We start from the raw sequence: 24221 nt of genomic DNA, 5'->3' as shown, positions 1-24221 counted from the left end.
ATAGAAAGCTGTAACAGTTTAAAAATTAATACTTTGAAACATTCTTCGGCCTCTTTAAGAATTCAGTTTTATCAGAATCTAAAAGTAGTCTATAACAACTTTTGATTTAGAAGAAGTTTCCTATGTGCTCTCCAAGTACAATACTTCAAGGGAACCGTCAAGATTGCATACCAGATTTTAAGGTTTTGCATATGTCACAGAAAATAATTATGTCAAGGTAATAAATAATTGTCCCATAAAAGATGGGATGAAAACATTTTATGCATAAATCTCAAATTCTCCAATGACAATGAAGAGACTGCATGTATTGACTCACTGTCTGATCAAACAAATGTCACTGTCAAAGTTTGCGTCAAAGTATATCACATATGCATTGAAACTGGATCAATCTATATATTCAAAGTTGTCAGCGTTATGTTTTTGGCTACGAAGCAATACAAAATGCAGACTTAGAAACTTAAGAGGCAAAGCAAACAAATAGTAAACGTACTTAATCAGTTAATTTCCATATGTTAGTCACTTATCAATGCGCAGAACAAATGAAATAATCGACACGCTACATTTCCATCGAACTGACAGCTAAATGATCCTACAGCTCAACTGCAAGATTTCTAGCCAGATAAATGAGAACAATTGGCTTTTCAATGCCGAAATAGGATTTGACAATCATCTTCATGCTGTAATAATCTAATTTTGGTCTGTAGAGTTTGTGTTGATCAGAAAATTGGTCAATGTTTCCGTACTCGGAGCATTACTTAGCAATATTGACAGACATACACGACTTAATAAGTAGAAGTCCACAGGCGTAGATGAAAATATGAACATGTAATTCAGGACGGAAACGGCATAGTCTCAGTCACTATAAAGTTAAAGATGTTACTCCTATGAAAGCCTAGTCTAGCCTTAACTTTCTATTTATCTATAGTATTCTATACCTAAACTAAAGTATCGCTTTGAATTAATGTTGTCATAATTTCGCGTTCACTAGCAGTTACCTAAAGTGCGTCTCTAGAATGCACATTAATTGATTATGAGATCAAAACGTAATATACATAAGAGTTATCAAAGTCAACATAAATTGCACTGGCTGGTAAATAATTGAACAGATAGTTAAATGAAAAGAAAAAAAATAGTGAGTCATTTTCAAAGCAGATTATAGAAATGGATAGTGTTTTGTTTAAATAATTGAGTAATTGGTTCATTAAAATCTTGCCAGTTGTTTTATAAATATTTTTTAGCACATCTTCCATGCTAAAAAACATGTTCGGAGCACTCTGTTCCGATCTCTTCTAATGTACATGTGATTGGATGGGGAATCTGTGTTTTTCTTTACTGCTTTTATGCGCTTTACAAACAAATTAAGTTCGATTAAAATCACAATTAAAAAAGTATTTATTTTACATTGGGATTCGCTCTTGAGACCTTTAAATTTCTACCACTCAACCATATATGTCATTTCAGATAAACTTTGAAGAAAACATACTCGTGAAAGCAGTAGTGAGTGTTTTGTAGCCTCGAACTATGTTTTTTTTTTAATTAATGATTGTATACACATGTTTTTTTTTCGTGCAGATAAAGCCACCACACCAGTTCCCACAACAACAAATACACAAAACAGAACTGTTACATCAGCTAAGACAACACCGAGAACAGAAATCACAACACCTGGTCTTAACATTGAAGTCGCTGACACTAGTAAGATTAACACATTTTATGAAGAGTTTCTTTTGCTTCGTTGAAATTTTTTTACCTCATATAGTAGATAGAAATGTATAATCGATTAGTCAGACCAAACTTTCATATTAAATGTTAATCTATATTATAAGCGATTAATACCACTCAATCACTAACTGATATATGTATCAACAAATCCCATTAACAGCCTTACGATTCGCATGAAATTTCGTACACAGGTTCTTTTTATCATTTATGTGCTCGCGTAGACGAGGATTTGAAATATTGGCAACCTTGACACCGCAATATGCGTAGAATTCGATAAATGAAATTTGTATTTATAGATTTTGTTCTTGTGTAGTAATCCATTGTTTTATTTTTTTTCCCCACAGACCCTGACAAAGTTACAATAATTGCAATGGGTAAGTAAAATGTTAAGTTCTATTTTAAACATACACATATGTTCAATTCGTCTCTCTGGTAAAAAGTTTGAGCAAATGAGAGTTACTTCCTCCAGTCTCATTATCGGATCATGTAAATCTTTGCACAACTGTTCATTGGCGTAGACAATATATGAACCAATAAAAAATTAGCCTATTAGTTAATTATTTACTAGTAATTAATTATTTTGTTTGAAAACAACAAGAGAAAATAATCCTTCAGCATTAACAGATATAGTTGAATATGTTGGGTTTTGTCCTTTTACAACATTGTACACGTTATTTCTCCCACACTCATTCTCGGATCAAGTAAAAAAAAACAAAAAACAATTAATTATTTTGTTTTGATATCGAATAAGGGAAATAGCTTCCACATTATTGAGAGATAGTTGTAAGTGCGGACTTCTTTCCCTTAGATCAGCGGTTCTCAACCTTTTAGGCTCGGCGACCCCTTTTAACAACCCCACACTCTGCAGTGACCCCCCCAGCACACACACACACAGCAATAGCAATTCATTTTTCGATGGTCTTTGGCGACCCCTGGGAAATCGTCAATCAACCCCCAAAGGGGTCGCGACCCACAGGTTGAGAACCTTTTTTTTAAACGATTATTAAAATTTTTTGCTTGTTATTGTTTCATGTGTGTATAATTCATGGACTTAAAAAGTATCTACCTTGTAGCACGGCTCCTGTTACACATCATGGCTATGGCTTGAAACAAAGGCACCTGTTATGTAAAGTAGTTAATAAGCATTTCACCCACTAGTGTCAGAGCTGCTACTGAATCACTACTGAATTCAACAGAATCCAGCGTTGTGTTTACCACTGATTGAACTGGGCTTATATGTACTCGCAATATTCGGAGTCCTGTCTATGATAACTTCCTAATTATCTAGATACTCTAACATTTAGATTCCAAGTAGTTTCGAAATATTTTAGTTTCGAATATATAGTACTTCTACTTTTTTTTTTCATCTACAGATATAATAACTTAATGTTTAGCAATTCATAGTTAATGATTACATATAGTTACAAAACAATTATGTAAAATAGAAACTCTTTATAAGGTAGGGTTACCAGACTACATAATAGGTAGGAACATTTTCTTTTGATTTTGGTATTTCGCTCTTTTGTCATTTGTGCTACGACTGTACGTTGGTTAACAAAAATGATTTTGCATAAGAAAAATTCACAGATGATAAGGAGCTTGGAGTACAATGTTTTATAGAAAAAGATGTGAATACAGGAAAAAGTCAGTCAGCAGAAAATACATACTATCTTTCTGTACTTCAAATATTTTCAAGGTGATTACAGGTCAACAGCTAAACATCATTATAATAATTTTTTTTTCGTGAGGGTTTAGAGAGGGTTGTTTCAATCAGGAAATATGAATGACTGAATTCGATCGTTATACAAATATACCGTTACAGTAAACAAAAGATTAAAAGCCGGTTATTTTCAGAATATAGGCCTAAAAGAGGAGTACATGTGTTCGTTTTGCTGGACGTCTGGTATCCAATAATTAGTTCACATTTATACATGTAGTCATACATTTTCAACACTCTACTATATTGCTCTTTTAACTATTTTAACTACAGGTGTCATTTTAAGTGCAATCATTGTCATACAGTTTGTTGTTATCCTCATACTTATCAGAAGAAGTCAAGGTAAGTAGAAGAATTATATTTATATGCCAATAAATGTTTCTTTCAAAATGATCAATTTTGTTACTGAGTATTAAATTTAGTACACAGATATCGGTAATTGAATTTATTACTTCCTCTGATATAATTATATGATTCGAAAATAAACATACTCTTTAATAATTATTATATTTACTACATTCATAATATTGATTTATCATCAAGTAAATCAAATTAAATCAATTATTCGGTTCCCAGTCACTTCATCCCCGGTCATTTCACCCCCGGTCACTTCATCCCCGGGTCATTTCATCCCCTGGTCATTTCATTCCCTGTTATTTTCATGATAAATCTGATCATTTTATCTAACAAAAAGTAATTGTAAAAATCATGAAAATAGCAATATTTAATATATTCATTTTTTATTTAAATGACAAAAAGTGTAACACATTAGATAAGAATAAACTTAAAATTAAAATTAAATGCCATTATAAACTAAAAAAAATTAAAATGCATAAATATAGAGTCAGCTTCTATTAAAAAAAAAACAAAAAAAAAAAAAACAAGTTTTTTCAAGGCTAACATTGAAGCGCCCAATTTCAAGAAAGAGCGATTGAAAAATAAAATAAAGTGAAACATGGTCGTACTTTCACCACAGCTTGGCCTTTGATGATAAGTTATCAGCGGCACGGTCATAATTATTGTAATCGCACTTCTATCTCTCAAAAGATTTCCACTACTTCCACCAATTCTTGGCCTTTGATCATTACGTCATGCGCAGGATAATATTATAATATTACATCCCCCACATCCAATGGAAGCGCTATAGCTAAGTACACACCCAGATTTACACTATATTGTAAGATTTCTCATCAAGAATACAAAGTGGAAGAGGAAACACTATAAACGTATTAGTAACATGTCAAAAAATATCAAAAAGCATTCTACATAATCATATTTATATATTAGATGAAATGAGGGATTACAGTCAAAGCCTTAACAGCACAATTAAACAATGAAAAAAGGAAAATATTTAATTGGGGATGAAATGACCGGGGATGAAGTGACCGGGGATGAAATGACCGGTCACCAATTATTCCTCGAAATCAAAACAGTATGAAATAATCCCAGTTGGTTACCATGTGTTATGCGCTCTAGACTGTCATTGCGAAGGTGTTAAGATTAATCCATGCTAGAAGTAATAAATTTCACTCTGCAGGAGGTTTTGAAAGTATTTGGCACATTATGTCAAAGGCCCAAACTATCGTGTTACTCTCTATGTTTTAGTAGTTTGGGATGTGTCGATGCACAGCTCTGAAGACTGATAGGGATTCTGTGACTTATAAATGTACTTAAGATACAAACTGAATGATGAAAAGCATTAAGAATACAAACAATGTAGCCATTTGTAAACATATATCTTTATTTCAGGTGATTGTCCGTGTACGAGGAAATTAGCCGAAAGAAAACCACACATTTATGATCAACCAGAAAGGCCAACTCAATATGAATATATTAATGATTCCAATTATAAAAGTGTTGAACTTTGAAACTAGAGTTTTTTTTTGTGTGTAAATACTTAGATATAGATGGATATAATAATTAAATCGTATTTGTTAAAACAAAAAAATCAAGAGATTACATTATAATGAGTAAATACCAAATAATTAAAATTATGTTTAGCAATCATGTTCATTACTGCAATTCCCCATTTCTTTTCATGAACCATGAGGTAAATTGTACTAATTGGATATAGAATCTAAATTATCATGATTATATTTAACTAATTATAGCATTATAATATTGGTATTTATAATAGTCATCAAATATATGTGATTCCTGTCAAACATCTAAGTCTGTTGTGTTATATGTATTTTTTGTCCATCACCTAGTATGTAAGATGTAGCTATATTTTAGTTATTTTCTTATATACTTTGAATAATTATAACGTCTGGACTACATCTTTCCCAGTGTGACCAATGCGCTAGTCATTCTTTTCTCAACAATATACATCTACGGTCATATTTCTAGGAACAATGGCAATGCCTTTTTGTATACCGTGTGCACCCATAACGTCCCATTTGGATCCAGTTTCCAAAAATGTGCAACCCTTATAAAGGTATTGTAAAAAGAAAAAAACTTTATGAATTAGATATGTTAGTGTATGTATTTGTGTGGAAAGAAAAAAAAACATTTAAAAATGATCCCCCCTTTCTCCACTGAGTAGGCCTATAGAGGAGTTGGTCAAGATAGCAGGTAAATGTCCTTCTCACTCTGAAGTCAAATTGAATTAGGCACTTACTAGTTCACAATATTACATATGTTAGTGATATAATTGTTAACTACTAGGTACAACTTTAACTAACTCTGTTTAAAGGTTATCCAAGTTCCAGCGATCATTTTACTCACAACAGATAAAAAGAGAATCAAAATTTACTGTAATCGTGATAGCGGTTCTCAGTCTTCAATTTATATAGTCCTATCTGTATCCTTTATTTTTTAAAAAAAAGAGAGATCGTTGTTTGCCTTCTTCAGTCGTAGAACGACTAAGGTTCATCTCAAACACTTTTTCATGTGACTGTGGAGCCCTAATTTGGAACGACACTTCTGTCCATATATTTAGCAGGTTAAGGTGGCTTTCGCTTTGGTGGTAGAGAAGCCAGATATTTTTCGTTACACAAGCTTTTCTTTCAGAGCTAAGGCTTATGTTTTTTTCACTGTCCATAGCCTTCTTAAACACCAAATCTCTCCACGTAGTGTGGTCTAAGGCTATGTTTTCCTAATGATCAGTATCAATGTTAACTGCTTAGAGGTCCCATTTGATTACACCCATGTAACGGAGGTGGGGGCGACCAGTTATTTCGTGAGCCAGACGCGAGTTGCCTGTGAATAATGACTTTCAGGATGCGATTGTCCTCCCTCCGTAGAACATGACCGTCCAGCGCAGGAGTCATTGTCTGAAGATTGCGAAGATGCTGGGAAGACCCGGTCGTGCAAGGATCTTAGTTTGCACACTCTTTCTTGCCATGTGATTTTCAAGATCCTTCGGAGGCAGCGCACGTGAAATGATTTTAGTTTTCTCTCATGCCCTGCATAGGTAGTCCACATCTCTCAGCCCTACAGTAGGGAGCTCAAAACATATGCCTTGTAGACCTCCATTTTGGTTACTGTAGTGAGCTTTCGGTTTTCCCATACTCTTGGTCTGAGCTTAGAAAAGGTCGATGCAACCTTCCCTATGCGTTTTTTTAAAATCTCCCCTTCACTAGAGACAGGACAGATCATCCTGAATTGTGTATCCAAGGTAGCAGAATTCATTTACGGCATCCAACTTGTTTTGATCAATGAGAATGGAGGATGGTGCTGTAGCAGGGGCCCCCATGACGTTTGTTTTCTTCGTGCTAGTTCTAATCGCTAGTCCATACTCTTTACAGGCCTGAAAGAAGCGAGACATTAGTGACTGGCGCTCCTCTTATGTGTGTGTCACTACCACAGCATATCTCTTACAAGACTTACTTTGTACTGTGTCATGACTTTCACTATGCGTGTAGTTATTTTCGCCATTCAGTGCAATAAAGCTTTAGATGTCAACAAGGTCTTTGTTATATTTATGTAGTACAGTACACTAAAATACTCCTTTAAAAAAATAACAAAGTTCAACGGGATATTGAAAACGAAAAGAACAATCAATAAACTTGATATCGGGAAATAACATTCTTTTTTTTATCACCATGCTCTTCAATCTTGCTGGCAAAGCACTATATATAATCATCTTAAATTAGCGTGTCTGTGTCACGTTAGTTATCATAAATCCTAGGAAAATATTGCTATTGTGTTCAATGGGTCTCAAATAAAGTTATTTTTTTTTCCATATATATTTTATTAAAGAAAGTTTGATATAAATTTAGATTTGATTGTTATTTGTACATATAAATTAATTTGCCGCGTAAGCCTATCTTTATTTAATTAATTTAATGTTTGAAACTTGAAAAGGCTGTCATGAATGATGCAAACAATGACAAGTCTTCATGCTTTTCATGTACAGACAATTGATCATAGAAAGTTTGTATGTTAGCGTGGTCAACTAGTCTGCAACGAAGTCTAAAGAAGGGGAGCGTAAAGGAAGTGTGCATAATTTTTGTAAAGGGGAATCAATGGCTCTCCACGACCAGGCAGTCCCTCCCCACTGCAATTTTGAATCTTGTCAGCCATTCACTAGTCAGAGGTCTGTGACTGTAAGTAGCTAGAGATCTAACCCATAGTCATGATTGCGTAACCATCCTCAAGCCATATATAAAGGCGATTTGTGACATGTACACATATACATATAGCTAGGAGATAAAAACAAGCCTACCTTACTTGGCTCTTATAATGTTTGCAACTATTTCTGAAACATTTACAACCTGTTGGGTGCCATAGGGGGTTTCTACGCCCTTAGAAAAGTATAGCGATAACATTATCTATCTATCTATCTATCTATCTATCTATCTATCTATCTATCTATCTATCTATCTATCTATCTATCTATCTATCTATCTATCTGTGTGTATCTATCTGTGTGTATCTATCTATCTATCTATCTATCTATCTATCTATCTACCTACCTGCCTGCCTGCCTGCCTGTCTGCCTGCCTGCCTGTCTGTCTGTCTGTCTGTCTGCCTGTCTGTCTGTTCTATCTATCTATCTATCTATCTATCTATCTATCTATCTATCTATCTATCTATCTGTGTGTATCTATCTATCTATCTGTGTGTATCTATCTATCTATCTATCTATCTATCTATCTATCTATCTATCTATCTATCTATCTATCTATCTATCTACCTACTTACCTACCAACCTACCTACCTACCTATCTACCTACCTACCTACCTACCTACCTACCTACCTGTCTGTCTGTCTATCTATCTATCTGTCAGTCTGTCTACCTACCTACCCATCCATCTATTCTCCCCCTTTTAATGGTTCTATATTTTATTTTATGTTGAATTGCTACTTTACTTCTAAGTCTTCTAAAATTTAGTGATTTTACTAAAGGTGTTAAGTCAGATGCTCACTGCTCTATTTTGTGTCTGTTCCAGTTTCTTAATGTTTTCTTGAGTTGAAGGGTCCCAAACAGAGGATGCATATTCTATTATTGGCCTAACCAAGGTTAAATAACATTTTAGTTTTATGTTCTTATTTGATTTATAGAAATTTCTTTTAATAAACACTGATGCTTTGTATGATTTTTGATAGTTTCATCAATATGGGGATTCCATGACATTTTTTCATTTATTATAGCACCTAGGTATTTTGCGTTTTTAGTCTGTGTTACTGGTTTACCATGAATAAGATAAGTGGAATTAATTTGTTTTAGTTTTTTTGTTACTCTTAATAACTGACATTTTTCTGGGTGGAAAGACATGCTCCAATTTGATTCCCATTTCAGTAATTAATATTTGTAAAATTTCTGTATCTTGTGTTGTTTTTATAATTCTACATATTATCCAATCGTCTGCAACTAATCTGACTTTTGTTTCTGAACTAATGCAATGTAATAAATCATTTACGTAAATTAAAAATACTTCAATAGTAGTGCACCTAAGACTGTTCCTTGAGGTACACCTGAGTTAAATCACTATACGTACTAACGTAAGGATGCATACACATGAGTAGTAGCACCTAATAATTTTTTTTAACAAGACATATATCTAGATTGACTTGAGTTTTGTTTCCAAAACAATTGGCTTTACTACATAGCGACAAGAGAAAACAATAGCCCAATAGCTTCCCCGATTTATTCATCGAAGGTGGCTCTACATATAATGATATTTTATTTTGTTTCTTCAGTAGAATGTAATAGTTTTAAGAGAAGAAGATAATACAGAGCTAGTGTAAATGTTTTCATAATATGTCCACGCATGAAAACTGTGCCTGTCTTTGTGTAAATAACAATAAAATGTTTGACGTAAAACGAGTTAGTCGCTTATGCCATAAACGTTCACTTAACATGCAGTTAGCTACTTCAATAAAACGGGAAATGATTCGCGGGACAAAAGCATTTAAAATATATCAGGTTAATTTATTGCTCTACCTATGAAACCCCAACCCCATCAAGTCAACTCAAGCCAGTTCTATAAGGAAGCAATCGCTATGCTGGATTCCTTACACTTTGGATTTTTCATTTAGTATCGGAAATTCTAGTTTCTTATTGTAGAGTATATTATTATGTGTTATTTCTTTTTATGATTTTTAAGTCACTTTGATTTTAGATCAGAAGCTACGAGTTGGCAAATTTATTTTAAAGCTATTTAAACTCTCTTGTTAAATCTAAAGTATTTACGTGTACTGAAGGTAGAGCTTAATGTTATAAAACAAACCACTACGAATAAAAACTGGATCGACTTCCTACTTCATTGTTTCTGAGAACCATGACATCAGGAAGTAGGTCTAGATCTCTATTTCTTTTACTTCAAGGTAAGTGTTTGTTAAAATAGTTTCTATATACCACATGATATGCAAAGATTTCCGAATCTCATTTAATTTCGTTCCCTTTATATCAATTGAAAAAATGTGTTAGGAAAAAACATATCTTTGTGCCGCCCAATGCGCGTAAGGACCTAAGTCTAAGTTAGGAAAAAAGAAAATACTTCGGGAAAAAAAAAAGAAATAAGAAAGTTAGAGATTGTAAAGCAGTTCTTAACAGAACTACTGTTTTACTTTTACTAGAATGTTTAGCATGGGCGTAGCCAGGATTTTTTTTTCGAGTTTAGGGTTGGAATCCCCCCCCCCCCCCCCAAATTAATCTTCATAACGTTCTGACCCTTCATTCTATTGGACGCTTTTTGTACGCTAGAATACTTATTCCTGGAGTTAGTGGCAAGACAGTAGGAACCCCTCTCTTGCCAGTTAGGGCTCTTGGGCGCAGTATTAGAATATGCATCGTCTTTTTGGTATCCATCAACGTAAGAAACTAGATCAAACGTAAAATAGAGCAGGGAGATTAATACCAAAGTAATATTCGCATTGGAAATAGTAACATAGTTAGTAAAATCACTAAATTTAGAGATATATTTTTAGACTAAAAAGAATCACAAAAACATAATTTAGAAGTAAAAACACACAAACTTAACAAAATACTAGAAAAAAGTGACATTTCCTATTCCATGTTCTAGGACCAATTGGTACAAGTGTGTTTTTTTCATGTGCCATTATAGCATGGAATGGGTTGCCTTGATTTAAAGGAAAACCAACGATTTAGCAAAGTTTAGTCCAATAAACATGCATAATTTATAAGATATAAGATAGAAAACAACGAAATAGGACAATCACAAAGGCGTGTAAAAATGTAACATGTAACAATTTTTTATGTTGATTCAATGTGTTAAGCTTGAAAGAATTTTTAAGCAGCTGTTAAATAATCGTAAGATATTTATGAAAAATAAAATGTTATACAACACAAAAGGACTAAAAAACACCCATACACATGCACGATTTGATAAAAAGGACATTGTTGTATCTTTGAATTCAAGCTAGACTCTATCATCTTTTAGATACCACAGCTGTGTATGAAGGATGAAAGTTCGTCACACATAATAGAATCCAAATTCTACACATTTTCATAAATAAACTAAAATAAAAATATTTGTTTAATTTTTTTTCAGCATTCATGAACATTTTGTATGATGTCAGTGCTCTGGAAGTAAAATCATCATTCACTTATCCAAGTGACAATATTAAAGGGAGAAGTGCAATTCTCAACTGTGCCTGGACTACTAGTGGCAGTGAAGAAGCTGGTGTAGTAAATATCAAGAAAAATGACACAAACTATTTCACATGCACTGTTTATAGAACTAACTCATACTCATGTCTCAAAGGTTTCCCAACACTTCCAGACAAATTCACGACAACTGCTAATGGAGTGGGAAATATTTCAATGAATATTGGCAACTTGGAATGTTTAGATGAAGGAACATATAGCTGTCAAGTTATTCTGTTTCAACCAACTGGTCTAGTTCAACAAGGAGACACAGTTTTAAGAATAAAAAGTAAACTGAGATTGTATGTTTGTTTTGAGTGTTGAGTATTGGTATAATGCTGATAAACTGAGTTGCCTTTTACGCTTAATATTTGGATGAAATAAATGCTAAGCAAGTGTGTTTCATTCAAGTCAGTGTAAGAATGGGTCAGTTGGGAATGTGACTCGCACGATGAAAATTGTCTAACTTTAAAGTTAGAGAGTTAGAGAGATTTGCTTTGCTTCCGTCTCGCTCCCACGTTCCATGCCACATATAACTACTATATAGGAGGATAATAATTAATATGAAAAGTATATGGAATTCTTTTATATATTTTTATATCCACTCCCTCTGTCTGTTTATCTGCTGGAGGTATCTACACATTATTTCTCCCATACCCATCTCTGATCAAGTTGAAATTTTACAGAATTTTTTCTTGCACATGATAAAACAATGATCAATAATAAATTAAACAATTAGTTAATTAGCTATTGGTAATTAATTATTTTGTTTGGTATCAAACAAGCAAAGGAAATCGTAATTGACAGATGTATTGGTTGAATAAACCCCCTTGAGGAGCCTTAAGCCCTTGAGTTCTAATTCAAGTCGTATACTTTTTTTTTGTATGCCTTTAAAAAGTGATCACAGTAAGATTTAACCAGATACCCTCTTCCTTCTTCTCTCCAAACAGGTCCAGGCAAGTGATAGGATCATAGCACATTGAGAAATCTAAAAGCATACAATAGCGCTAAACAAAAAAAAAGTTAAAATATTGCTAATCGCACAGATTTACTGTTATTGGTCCAGCTGTGTCACAAATCTAATTACATGACTGATTCAAACTAAGTGATACAACTACACTTAATATAATTTTTTTTTTTTAAAGTATTTTTTAACATTTATTTTTCTTGTTTTAGAAAATTAGAGCCTTAATATTTTCGAACGCATAACGCATAGCCTATTATACTAATACATAAAAAAAAATATACCTTAAATACCATAAATATACAAACTTTTTATTTTAATTTTTGGTTTGTCTTCAGTACCTCCATCAAGTCCAGCATTAATTATTGTCCAGACTGAGATTGTAGAAAACTCAAACATTAATGTCTCATGCACTGCAACTCTGGGCTATCCAAACGTTGGGCAGATTGTTTGGAAAACTTACCATAATGGAATACAATTTACTCCGTCACCTGATGACATTACTATTAGTAGTACCAATGGTAAGAGAAAAGAAAATTATGTGTCAAGTTTCTTCATAGTTCTTAATACCATTTATTAAGTGTCGATTTCTCTCAGTAATTGAAACCACCATTATTCAAATAAGCTTAAAAACTACTTCTGCGTTATAATTCTTTTCATTGATTTACAGTTATAGAAAATGAACCTACCATCAATGTCCCCCTAGCAGTTTGAAGGGCGCCTGAAAAGGACCCTCTGCGTGGGGTCCTTTTTTCCTTGCATGTTGTATGCCAAAGAATATAATTAATACCTCATTTAATAACTGGTTGACCTGATGACCACTTAGCATTTATCCCTTTTTCCTTTGTATTAGCTCAACAAGATTGCAAAAGTATTATGATGTTTAGAAAAAAAAAAAGGTTGTGTTAAATATTTTACTTCTGAAAAAAAACTATTTGAATTATAGAAGACCTATAGAAACATAAACATGTTTTTATAATATAGTTGTCCTGCCTGGAGATGACAAATGTACAGTACGGAATCGAAGCAGTGTTCTTCTGAAAACCAGCAGAAACAACCCTAATATCAGTTTAGCTTGTTTTGTTATCAATCTAGATTTCCCGCCTTCATCCCAAGACGTCTGCACCAATCCAACAACCCAGTGGTGTAGCTTGACTAACACTGTCAATATTGTTTGTAAGTATTTTGTGTAGTTTCAAAGTAGTATAATTCAAAATGAAATGGTGTTAAATGGATTTTACTTAAGAAATGCATCATATGCATGTATATCTCATTAATATTAATAGAAATTGGCATCACGTTCGTTGCGCTGACTTTGTAAACTTTTGTATCAAGATAATTAATAATTTAATAATTTTTCAAAATCCTAAAATGATTAAAAACTAAACATATTATATTAATTAATATTCAACTGAAATTTAGCTAATTAGAAATCAATCATCCATTAATTTATTGCTTTTATTAATACTATCTATTACATATATTACATGTTTTACATGCTTTACATGTTTCGGATGTCCCTTTTGAGTTGAAGATAATCTACTTCCTAGTTTAAACCTCTCGCAAGACGATTGGGGAGAGCAGCGGACAGGGTTATAAACCCATAATTATCGAGAGGACCAAACGACCAAGCAGCCATCCGCATCTCTCTCTATAATTCTCTTCGTGGCCCAACCATGAGGTACACCACGGTGAAAAAGTCATGGAAAGATAACTCTTTTATTTCTGCAAGTCTTACTAGAGTTAACCCACGTAACTTTCACGGTGACAGAGAGCGAGGCTCAGAAAACAAAAAAGAAAAGAGGGGTGTGTATACTACGCCGCGGGTCGGCTCGTATATAATGATTCGACAAAGTACAACAAGACGTAGAACAGTTATTGGTTATATGCAATTTCGAAATAAAGGCAGTTGTGTGAAGTTTGTCTTCATTAATGTTTGACAATTTTCAATGTATTGACTTTGCTCAATGTAAATATTGGTGAAAGATAAATGTTTAAGCATTACATTTTATTTACTATCAGATCCAGTATCCAACATACAATCGACCATAGTGCCAAGCACTGCACTCTATGAAGGAGATGACATATTCTTAAGATGTTCTGTTGAAGGAAATCCTTTACCAACTTTTACTTGGACTAAAGTGGATGGCAATAGAACACTGACAAGTGACACCTATGGATTAGTCAGTTATATGATATTAACGAAATTGAATCAAACCACTGATCCTGGCGACTACATGTAAGTTTTACTGTGACTAAAAGCATTAATAAACCTATGTAACAGTAGAGTATAATAAAAAGTACTATAAAAGCAATATGAACGTTTGAAAAATTAGTCATAAGGCAAAGTCTTAATTTCCTAAAATTAATTTAGACATTATAATTTCACAGTAGTAGTGTAATAGTCTGAAGTAAATATTAATACTAATTACAATCATTTGAGCAAACATTATGTACATTATTATAAATAAAAACGCTTTAAAAAAATCAGTTTGGTTACGTATTATCTCATTTTTATCACCATCTCTTTTAATGTGATTGAAGATAAATAAGACTTTAAAAAAACAACAACATCTTTTCTTTCTCTTTTTTTATTGATATGTCTAACAGACCAGCACAATGTTAGGTTAAGATTCGCAACACCTATTTTACGATTCTACAACAATAATCATGATGACAAGAAAAAGACAGCATTAATAATGAATTTTTCGGATTAGAATATTTATCGTTTTTTTTTCTATTCATTTTCATTCCCCCCCCCCCCCCCCCCCCCCACATTTCTTTAGTTGCACAGCTTCCAATGTAGTGAAAGGTGTGCCCTACAAAATTTCAAGAACTATTACACTCATTATAAGTAAGTAGTGCATTTCAAACAGTTTTATGTCACAAATTTACTGATTTCAATCCTGTCTTCTTTTTTTTTTTTACTTTCTTTAGTATTTCAAAAACTTTACTATATCAAATCTAATACTGCATTCCTAACCAATATCACTCAAAGACAAGTCTTATTATAGCGCATGTCTGTTCCAGATATAGACCGCTAGACCAAATCTTGATGGTCAGAGTTTTCCCAGTGTAACCTATTTGTTAGTAATTATTTTCCAACTGTAAAATTTCAAGGAAAATCATTAGAACAGTGTACGGCTGTTTTTTTTTTTTTTTTTTTTTAATGTTACCTTGTTGTTTCTTCCCGTGACTATTTTGCAAGCTGAATAGAGGCACCCTAAAAAAACCATTTTAAATAATAGCAAAAAGATACAATATAATTATATATCTTTGACGAAATTCTTAAATAATAAAAGAAAAACTATGAACACAGTATGGATTTTTTTAGGCGTATTTCCCCCTTTTTTTTCCGCATACACACACACACACCCAACACGCCTATACAATTACTGTAAATTTACGTAATACATGTTCCTTACAGTCAGTTCATTTTCTTTTTTGTAAGTAAATCTTTAGTACTCTAGAATTTATTTATTTTTTCTGTATATAGAAGTATGATAGTATCCTATACTCTTAAGCGAGCAATTCTTGTATGTATGTATATATTTATATATATATATATATAAATTTTATTTCAAAAACGGCTCTAACGATTTTCTTTAAAATTTCAAGGTATGTGCATATTAGTGAGAAAAAAATTCTCAACTCATTGGCCACATCGGAAAAACTCGAGGTCGACCGTTATATCGGTTTGAAAATGCCTCATTATCGAAAAATTAATTTTGGCTAGAATGTTTTATGAATGAAAAATTTCCATGACGTAAACGGGAAAAACGCTGCTTACGTCACTAGGCTTACTGCAGTATACTAAAATATTTCTTTGCAAACAAGAACAAGTTTTAAAGGATCAATAGACCTAATTAAACATTTGCGCACCATCTTATTGTAGATTGATTTATTATAGAACTATGAAAGAAAAGTAATGAAATTAAATGTGCCGATATATGATTAGTTATTGTGTTTTAAGTGCTTAATAAGTTGTTTACACTTTAATTGTGTAGAGCGGTGTAGATACCTTTTACTTTGTTGTTTATTTTGCTGGTGACCTCCAGCTGTCCTGAGGCCCCATGCAATCAGGTGCTCTCTTCTATGTCAGCTAAGTCAAGTTTGCGCCATAAGCTGGTCTTTTAAGGGTTTCTGTGTTACGTCAACCACTTTTTAGCTGACCAAAAAAGACTGCCTTTGGCATGCGTTCGTCTGAGATTCGTCTCCCATACAGGATACTGCTCTGTCCAGCGTAACTGTCGGACTTAAAGAATTCCCTCTATACAAAGGCCGCGGATACACATTTGAGACCAAAAGAAAATTTGCTGCCGAGGACAGACGCAGACGCTAAAAGAAAATCTTAATCGAGCACCGCGGACAATGGTTATGCTTGCCCTGGATGTGGCAAGATATGTAGGTCACAGCTGCAATCCTCATTAATTTTCGGACTCTAAGACAAGCCTTATTATTATTATTATTTTGCTGGTGAATTATTACCATGTGTTCATGCTTCAGTGTCTACCTCTCCTGTACCAAAACCAAGCAAATGGTCATAACACAACTTCTTTACGCCTTACTTGCTCACACTAAACATGATATCCATCTAGCGGTCAACGAGTTTGCGTACACTGCAGCCTCTTTTGATTTAGCTATAAACTTCGGTAAAAATCTTGGAGTTAGGGCCAGGAGAGATCTGAATGGATGGATGTGTAAAAGCAGGCCATAGCACCACTAGGATGGATGGATGGTAAAAGCCGGTATGAACTTCTTATAGTCCGACAGTCAGGCTGGGCAGGGCACGTATCCCGTATGGGTAACGAGCATATTGTTTGGCGTAACAGAGGTGCCCCACGGAAACGTTTCTTTAGAAAACTAATGCCATGATTTAAGTCTAATAAGAAAAAATGCGCCATTTTACTTTGTCACTAAGTGCATGTTTTACCCTATAACGTAGAGAAGTTACATTGCAAAGACTTTCTTCCAAGCCAATAATAGTAAGCCTACAATAGTTTTACGCAAAAGATGGATAGTAAAACTATAAGACGGACGTGAGCTGTAGTTTGTCTAGACTGTAGGAGGACTTAAAAGACTTTAAATTTAATCGACATGTACAATTAGGCCTACAATTAGAACTAACAGAACAGATTAGTAGTCTTTATCCGATCGTTCATTTTCGTAATTACAAGAATATTCCCAAAATGATTTCGGGTATATAACCTTCCAAAATTATTTAACAGAGCGAGGTTCGGCCACCTGGTACAAAAATATTCTCAAAATGACTTCGGGTATATATCCTTCCTTAACAAATTATTCATCCGAGCGAGGCTCGGTCACCTGATATTTATTATTATAGCTTTTATATAGCGCTACTTTCATGCTTATAGCATGCTCAGAGCGCTTTTGGTCCAATCTCATTTGTGGAAAGGGGGGGGGGGGGAGGGGGTATCTAGGAGTTGGTTTTCCGTGCTGCCTTTAGGCGCTCAGTAAACACAACTCTGCCCGAGTCGGGTGTCGAACCTCGAGCCCCCTTCTCTCGACCACGCTTCCCACCAGTACATACCTATCACTTGCTAGGTAGGAACAAGGAGCAGGGGTAATCTTCTAAGTTGTCTTTAGCGCAATATAATACTATTGTGCTAAAAAAAAGTGCATGTCAAAGATCAAATTTGCTACTTAATGCACATTATTGATGAAACCCCAATGACTGCTAGGAAAAAAATAATGTGATAAATATTGTATTTGAAATGGGGAATTGAACCTCAAATTCTTCATTGTTGCGCACATAATTTAGTTTTTTTCTGAGCCAGTTGCTTGTATTCTTGTAGGTCTTTTTTTTTTTAGTTGTTATTCCAGAGTCCAGATGCTTTTATTGGGGAGGTAGGATGAACCTCAAGCCCCGCACCCGGCTATGTTTATGGATTTTCGGATGGATTCTCGCTATTTTTCTTCACCTGTGACATTTTTTTCAACGGAGCGTTTCTCTTAAAACTACTATTGATAAAAATTGCAAAAAAAAACAACACTTTTTAAAAGTTGAAGCAGGTTGTCTTCATTGGCAGCCGTTCCTTTATTTTAAATGCAAAAAAGTAAATAGTTTGGAATAGATTAACATGTTTTTTACTTTGCTACTTCGATTGTTTAAAAAGATTACTAAATTTTACTAAATTGATAAAATAGACATTTTAACTCAACTGATTAACAACCGACGGACAAAGAGCTATATTTTCTTTTGTTGTAGTCAGTCTATGAAATGATGCGACATCACTAATCGTACCTGATCTACTTATTACCTGAATGTTCATTGCTTTTTGTGTGAATAACAGCATTCTATTGATCCAGGATTTAAACTTTGAAAGAGTCTCTAACTAAACAACGAAAATCTGGATTAAAAAAAAAAAGGCTTTTAAGTCAGAAATTGTTTTACCTGCCATCTTTGTAGACAAACAGTTTATCACATCATTAATCACATCACAATGGTGATTATTAATCACGTCATTTATCTCTATGTCAACAAAAGTATTATTACAGTGATCAGAAAATATAATATCGATTAAGATGCTATAATGCAAGGCTTTTGTTAGGGCATTTGTGTAATGATTTATTTAATTCAATGAGCGTATCGTTTATTTTTTCTTACAGATAAAGCCACCACAACTATTTCATCTACAACAAAAACAACAAACATATTAACCTGGACTATACCAACAACAGAAACTGAACTACCAACTATTAGTATAGAAGATGTTGCTGACACTAGTACGTTATTACGTTAATCATTTCATATTGCAATTTTAATAAAAAATCAGTGGTTGTATATTCTAATTTTGTAGACATTTTTTAAATATCCACGAATCTCCAAATAGGCAAGTCAGTCCAAATTCACAATAAGGTTAATACTTTAAAAAATAAAGGTCCAAGCTATGCAGATGGGTTACTGAAATTTAGAGATGCATATGTTTTACATTAGCCTTTATCAAACAGTGAGTGCATAAGAGAATCGGGAAGAAAAATTTTAAGACTTACAAATTTGATGCTTCTAACAAGTAACACTGGCGCTTATGTAGAGAGGACTGATTCAACGAAAACAACATGTAAGTCGAACAGCTTTCAATACACAAGCTACAAGGCTATCGGTGCAATCAAGCTTGCCCCAAAATAAGCGAACGCTACACATATGCTAAAAGAGATGTCCAGCAGAGTCTCAGACTTATGAAAAAGTCCTAGTTCAGAAAAACGACAGAAGAGATCCACTGGAGCATATATTCCCGACACATCAAAAAGCCGAACTCCTACGCTAAGAAAAACTCATAAGGTGCATTGGTCTGACCACATATCAGACATTGAAATATAATATCAACAGTATCCACGCCACAGCAAAAAAGTTCCAATTTCGATGGGTGGGAAATTTAGTCCGTAAGTCAGGAAATTGCCATTTAATACGACTTCTTTACGAAAAGCTGTGTGCAGGAAGGTGCTATCAAGGGGGTCATCACAAGCGTTACAAAGGCACAATGGAGAGCTCCCTCAAGGATTGTGATATTGACATTCACGGCTCAAAAACACTAGCTCTCGATCGCTCCTCATGACGTCAAGATACGAGGCAAGGAGAGCGGCCATCATGAAAGAACGCAGAACCAACTGAGAGAAGAAGCAGGATTATATGCAGTAGACCCAACTTATCCATGCCTCGTATGCGGCCGGCTTTTTAAAGCGAGGATTGGACATACTAATCTTCGCGTTCCTAGGAAATGTGGAGTGTGCTCATCTTCGACCACGAAGGAGGAACTATATTTTGAGTGAAGCTGAATAAGTTTTTTGGATACATTATTTATATCTTGTTCGTCGTGATGGAAGAACTATAATACTGCTTCGTGTAGTGCACATCCAATCATGGATAGATAGGACTATAGAGCAAGCAAAATATTACAATAAACTAAAATAATAATATACAATATATATATAATACAATATATATATATATATATATATATATATATATATATATATATATATATATATATATATATATATATATATATATATATTATTTCAAACGTTTTGGTTTGTTATTAAAATGTTTTTAACACATTTTTTCCCCACAGACAGTAACACAGGTTCCATGATAGCAATGGGTAAGTTACGTGTGAAATTATAATTTGTTTGTTTGTAGAATGTTTTCCATGTTTGGGATGTTTCTTCAGAGTTGAAGATGATTTACTTCTTAGTCCAAACATTTTTGCAAGATTGTTATTATTCATATAATGATGAATTCACAGTCAAATGTGTGGCTGAATAAAGCTAAATATTTTCATGATATAAAAAAGGTTTATTTAGACATAGTAATACATTCAGTTTTGTTTTCTTCACAATCTACCTGTTCACTGTTTCCACTGTTTTATTCACAGGTGTTATTTTATCTGCAATCATAATTGTACAGTTTATTATCATCATCTTTCTGCTGCTTAAACGTCAAGGTAATTGGTGAAACTAGAATCTCATGCATATAAATGTTAATTTCAAAATGCAAAAGGTGGTATTGAGTCTGAAGTGATCTTTAAGTAAAATACATGCAAGCAGCATTTTGGTACCACATCTGATCATATGCAATAGATATTTGCTTGGTTTATATCCATAATAATCTACACACATATATAGTGAAATAAACAACGATAGGAGAATAGGAGTCCAGATGGACTAGTTGGCAGGTAGTGCATTTAATGTACAGCATAAAGTAAGTGTTGATAAGCTAGGTGATTTTTTAAAGGTCTGATATTTTCTGTACCCTTCTCCGTTTTATAGCTAAGTTGAAGGAAGTATTATTTAGAGTAGAAATTTACACTACAATTTAAAACATTTAATAACAAATGGGAAAGTAACTTTCGGTAATAAATTAGATTTAATAGGAAGACCAACTGCCACTCATTGAGATATATTGTTCACACTGTAGCTGAGTGTAGCTCAATTTTCTTTGCATTTAGTTGTCAGCAGTAATGCTCAACTCGGCCCACTTGACATTGTTTAGCTTTACGTGGAAATCTCTATCGCGTCATCTTATCTTATCTTTTATAATACAGACGTGACTTCAAAAAAGAAGATGATTACGTCCTACGCGTCATGCATCTAGTCATGCATATTAACCAATGACTTAAATTCTGCCAAGTCACTGGTTTTCCTGGCTAGCCCAGGCAACCCATTCCATGCTCTAAAAGCACTAGGGAAGAAGGAGTATTTGTACAAATTTGTCCTAGCATACGGGACGAGGAATGTGCCTTTATCTTTGTGTCTTTCTGAGTATTTTATTAAATTTTGTTTTTGTATTTGAAGATTATGGTCATTGCCATTGAAGTCGAAATGGTAAACCAGCAAGAATTACAATTTGTGTTGTCAATGGCTACAACTTTATTTAAAAATTTGTTTCGTTTAGGTAATCATCTGACTGAGAACAAATCGAACAAAATTGAACAGAAAAAGCAGAATCCACCAGAAAGAGAATCCCACCACTATGATTATATTGATTAATTACATTATATAAGTGATATTTAAGCTAGGAGAGAGAGAGAGAGAGAGAGAGAGAGAGAGAGAGAGAGAGAGAGAGAGAGAGAGAGAGAGCATAAGATTATATTTATCAATACTTTGTACATGACTATTAACTCTCTTGCTACTTTATTACAGTGGCGTAACAAGGGATTTGAAGGTCCGCGCGGGCCGGGGTGGGGGGGGGCTTGGCCTCTTTAAGGGCCCATCCATTTTGACATTCGACATCATGACATGAGATAACGTATTTATGATAAATAATTACAAATAAATAAATAAGTCTAATGTTTAGAATACACGCCTTATGGTCCCTTATTTACATGACAACATGAACAGCACGATAACATGGCATAGGCTTAATATTTGGGGGCCCGAGGGATTTTTAAATTGGACCCCACCCTAGCTACGCCACTGCTTTATTAGTTAGTTGACTTTCTAAGTTCACTTGTAACATTATCACATCACTAAACTCATTACCTGACTTCACAAAACTATCTCATCAACTTATTTAACTGACTGACCAACTACTTCAACTGTTACCAACAGACTACCTACATCAACTGGCAACACTGACTTTACATCACAAGCCTACTACACCAACTGACCAAACTCTCCCCCTCTCATAACGCCCTTACTTCCGGTCATACAAAGCTCGTGTTCCCTATTTACACTTCTTCAATGTTGAAGTTAACTATTTTATCTGTGATACAATTATAACATTTATGTGTAATTTTATTGTAATTTCATTGATGCCTCTCTAATACATTCATACTGAAGTAGTGCTAAATGATTAATACTAGATCTAATTTGAGCCTTAATGTTTCAACTCTTAGACGCAGACATTGTTAATAAAAGTTAAGTTTCCCTTTCAGACCTTGCAAACTATAGGGCAGATGATGAAATGCCATCTGTTTCTGTGGGCCACGGTTAACGAGGGTGTCATATGGTCAGCACAACGACTTTACTTGACTGGTACCGGTACCCATTAGGGATGGGTGGACTCGGAGGTGCCCTAGAGATCCCCACATTTAAAATCCCAGTCTTCACCGAGATTCGAACCCACGACTTTACCACTCAGCCACCGCATCTCAGACTTTGATAAAACTCATCTCTTAAAGATACAATAGGATTTAAATGAAAGATGCGTTTACTTTCTATTTATTAAATAAAAATGAGTAGAGCATCTAGTATTGTTCAAATTTAGCTGGGAAGCCAAGATCATCTTCCTCAATATGATCACTATACTAACTTCGCTTGCGAGACATTGTAGCTTTTCATAATGGTCGACTACAGGCTATACGTGGCTCAGCAGCATTGGCTGAGAAGGATCGAAGGAATTGTAATTGTAAAGTCTTTTATAATGTCTTCTAACGTTTGCCCAGCCACCACTTGGAATATTTTGTAAGTTAAGTTAAGTAAAGTAACTTCTTCTGCTATTAAAGTGTTGTTGTTTTTATATTGCTAACAGAACTCCCCTATAATTATTTCCCCTGTCCTTATTTTTGTAAAACAAAACAAAAAGTGCTGTGACATCCCGGTTGTAGTTTGTGATTATATTGTGAAGCTTATTTCCCACGTTCTCGTGTGATTGCGGGATGCTAAGATCTTCACCCTGTACATGAACAAAGGTGACAGAAGACACTGCAACAAATACAGGGGAATCTCTCTTTTAAGTATCGCAGGCAAAGTTTTTGTTCGAGTGATACTTCCTAGGCTACAAAAAACTTGCTGATCGAGTCTTTCCAGAATCAGAGAAGGGCTTTCGCTCAGGGAGATCCACAACTGACATATGCAGGTCACATCCTTCTTTAAATCCGCTATTTAAACTGAATCTTTCGGAGCAGGCGCAATTGAACTGCACAGTACCCATTATATTTTGATGAAAGGAGACAATTACATTTAGCTGCTTGGGTGGACAAGCAATTTTACAATTACAATTTTCTGTAAAAATTTTAAAGAGGCCATCTCGAAGGCCTAAGTCAGATCAATGAACGCACTGCACAAAGTCATACTTTGTTCTCTGCACCTTTCCTGACGTTGACGGATGGAAAATCGCACCCTGAAAATTATTCTCTATGGGCAACATTAAATAATTGCGACAAATTCATGCCAGAAAATACACATTTTAGAACCTGAGGAATTACATAGAAACGTATGCGAAAAAGAGGAGGAGGTGGTAGGATGAACCGCCCCCCCCCCACTCAAAGGCTTTAAGTGGAAAGGGCAGTAGATGTAT

At 34.2% G+C, this 24221-nt stretch overlaps 2 protein-coding genes across 6 annotated transcripts in view; both read left to right on the top strand.

The window, feature by feature from the left end:
* The window catches only part of LOC106062144 (uncharacterized), a 34157-nt gene extending 22556 nt beyond the window's left edge, over positions 1-11601 (top strand). For 3 of the 5 annotated variants that reach the window (XM_056011469.1, XM_056011467.1, XM_056011468.1), the window contains 4 exons: positions 1573-1695; positions 2067-2096; positions 3713-3781; positions 5189-8321. In XM_056011469.1, coding sequence (XP_055867444.1) covers positions 1573-1695; positions 2067-2096; positions 3713-3781; positions 5189-5307 — 341 coding nt within the window. In that variant the 3' untranslated portion in view covers positions 5308-8321. Of the gene's footprint in view, positions 1-1572; positions 1696-2066; positions 2097-3712; positions 3782-5188; positions 8325-11401 lie in introns of those variants that run through there. The other 2 variants (XR_008774917.1, XM_056011470.1) reach the window with 2 other exon arrangements.
* LOC106075881 (uncharacterized) lies at positions 10169-22032 on the top strand. The gene is made up of 10 exons (XM_056011098.1): positions 10169-10214; positions 11402-11785; positions 12799-12981; positions 13445-13636; positions 14483-14699; positions 15247-15314; positions 19091-19207; positions 20554-20583; positions 20857-20925; positions 21876-22032. The coding sequence occupies exons 1-10, from the start codon at positions 10169-10171 to the stop codon at positions 21968-21970; spliced, it is 1401 nt and encodes a 466-aa protein (XP_055867073.1). The 3' UTR covers positions 21971-22032.
* Positions 22033-24221: the final 2189 nt, after the last annotated feature.

This window comes from Biomphalaria glabrata, chromosome 14 (genome assembly GCF_947242115.1).
Source record: "Biomphalaria glabrata chromosome 14, xgBioGlab47.1, whole genome shotgun sequence".
Lineage (NCBI taxonomy): Eukaryota > Metazoa > Mollusca > Gastropoda > Planorbidae > Biomphalaria > Biomphalaria glabrata.
Note: the sequence above shows the minus strand (reverse complement) of the source record. Positions and strands in the feature narration are given on the sequence as shown.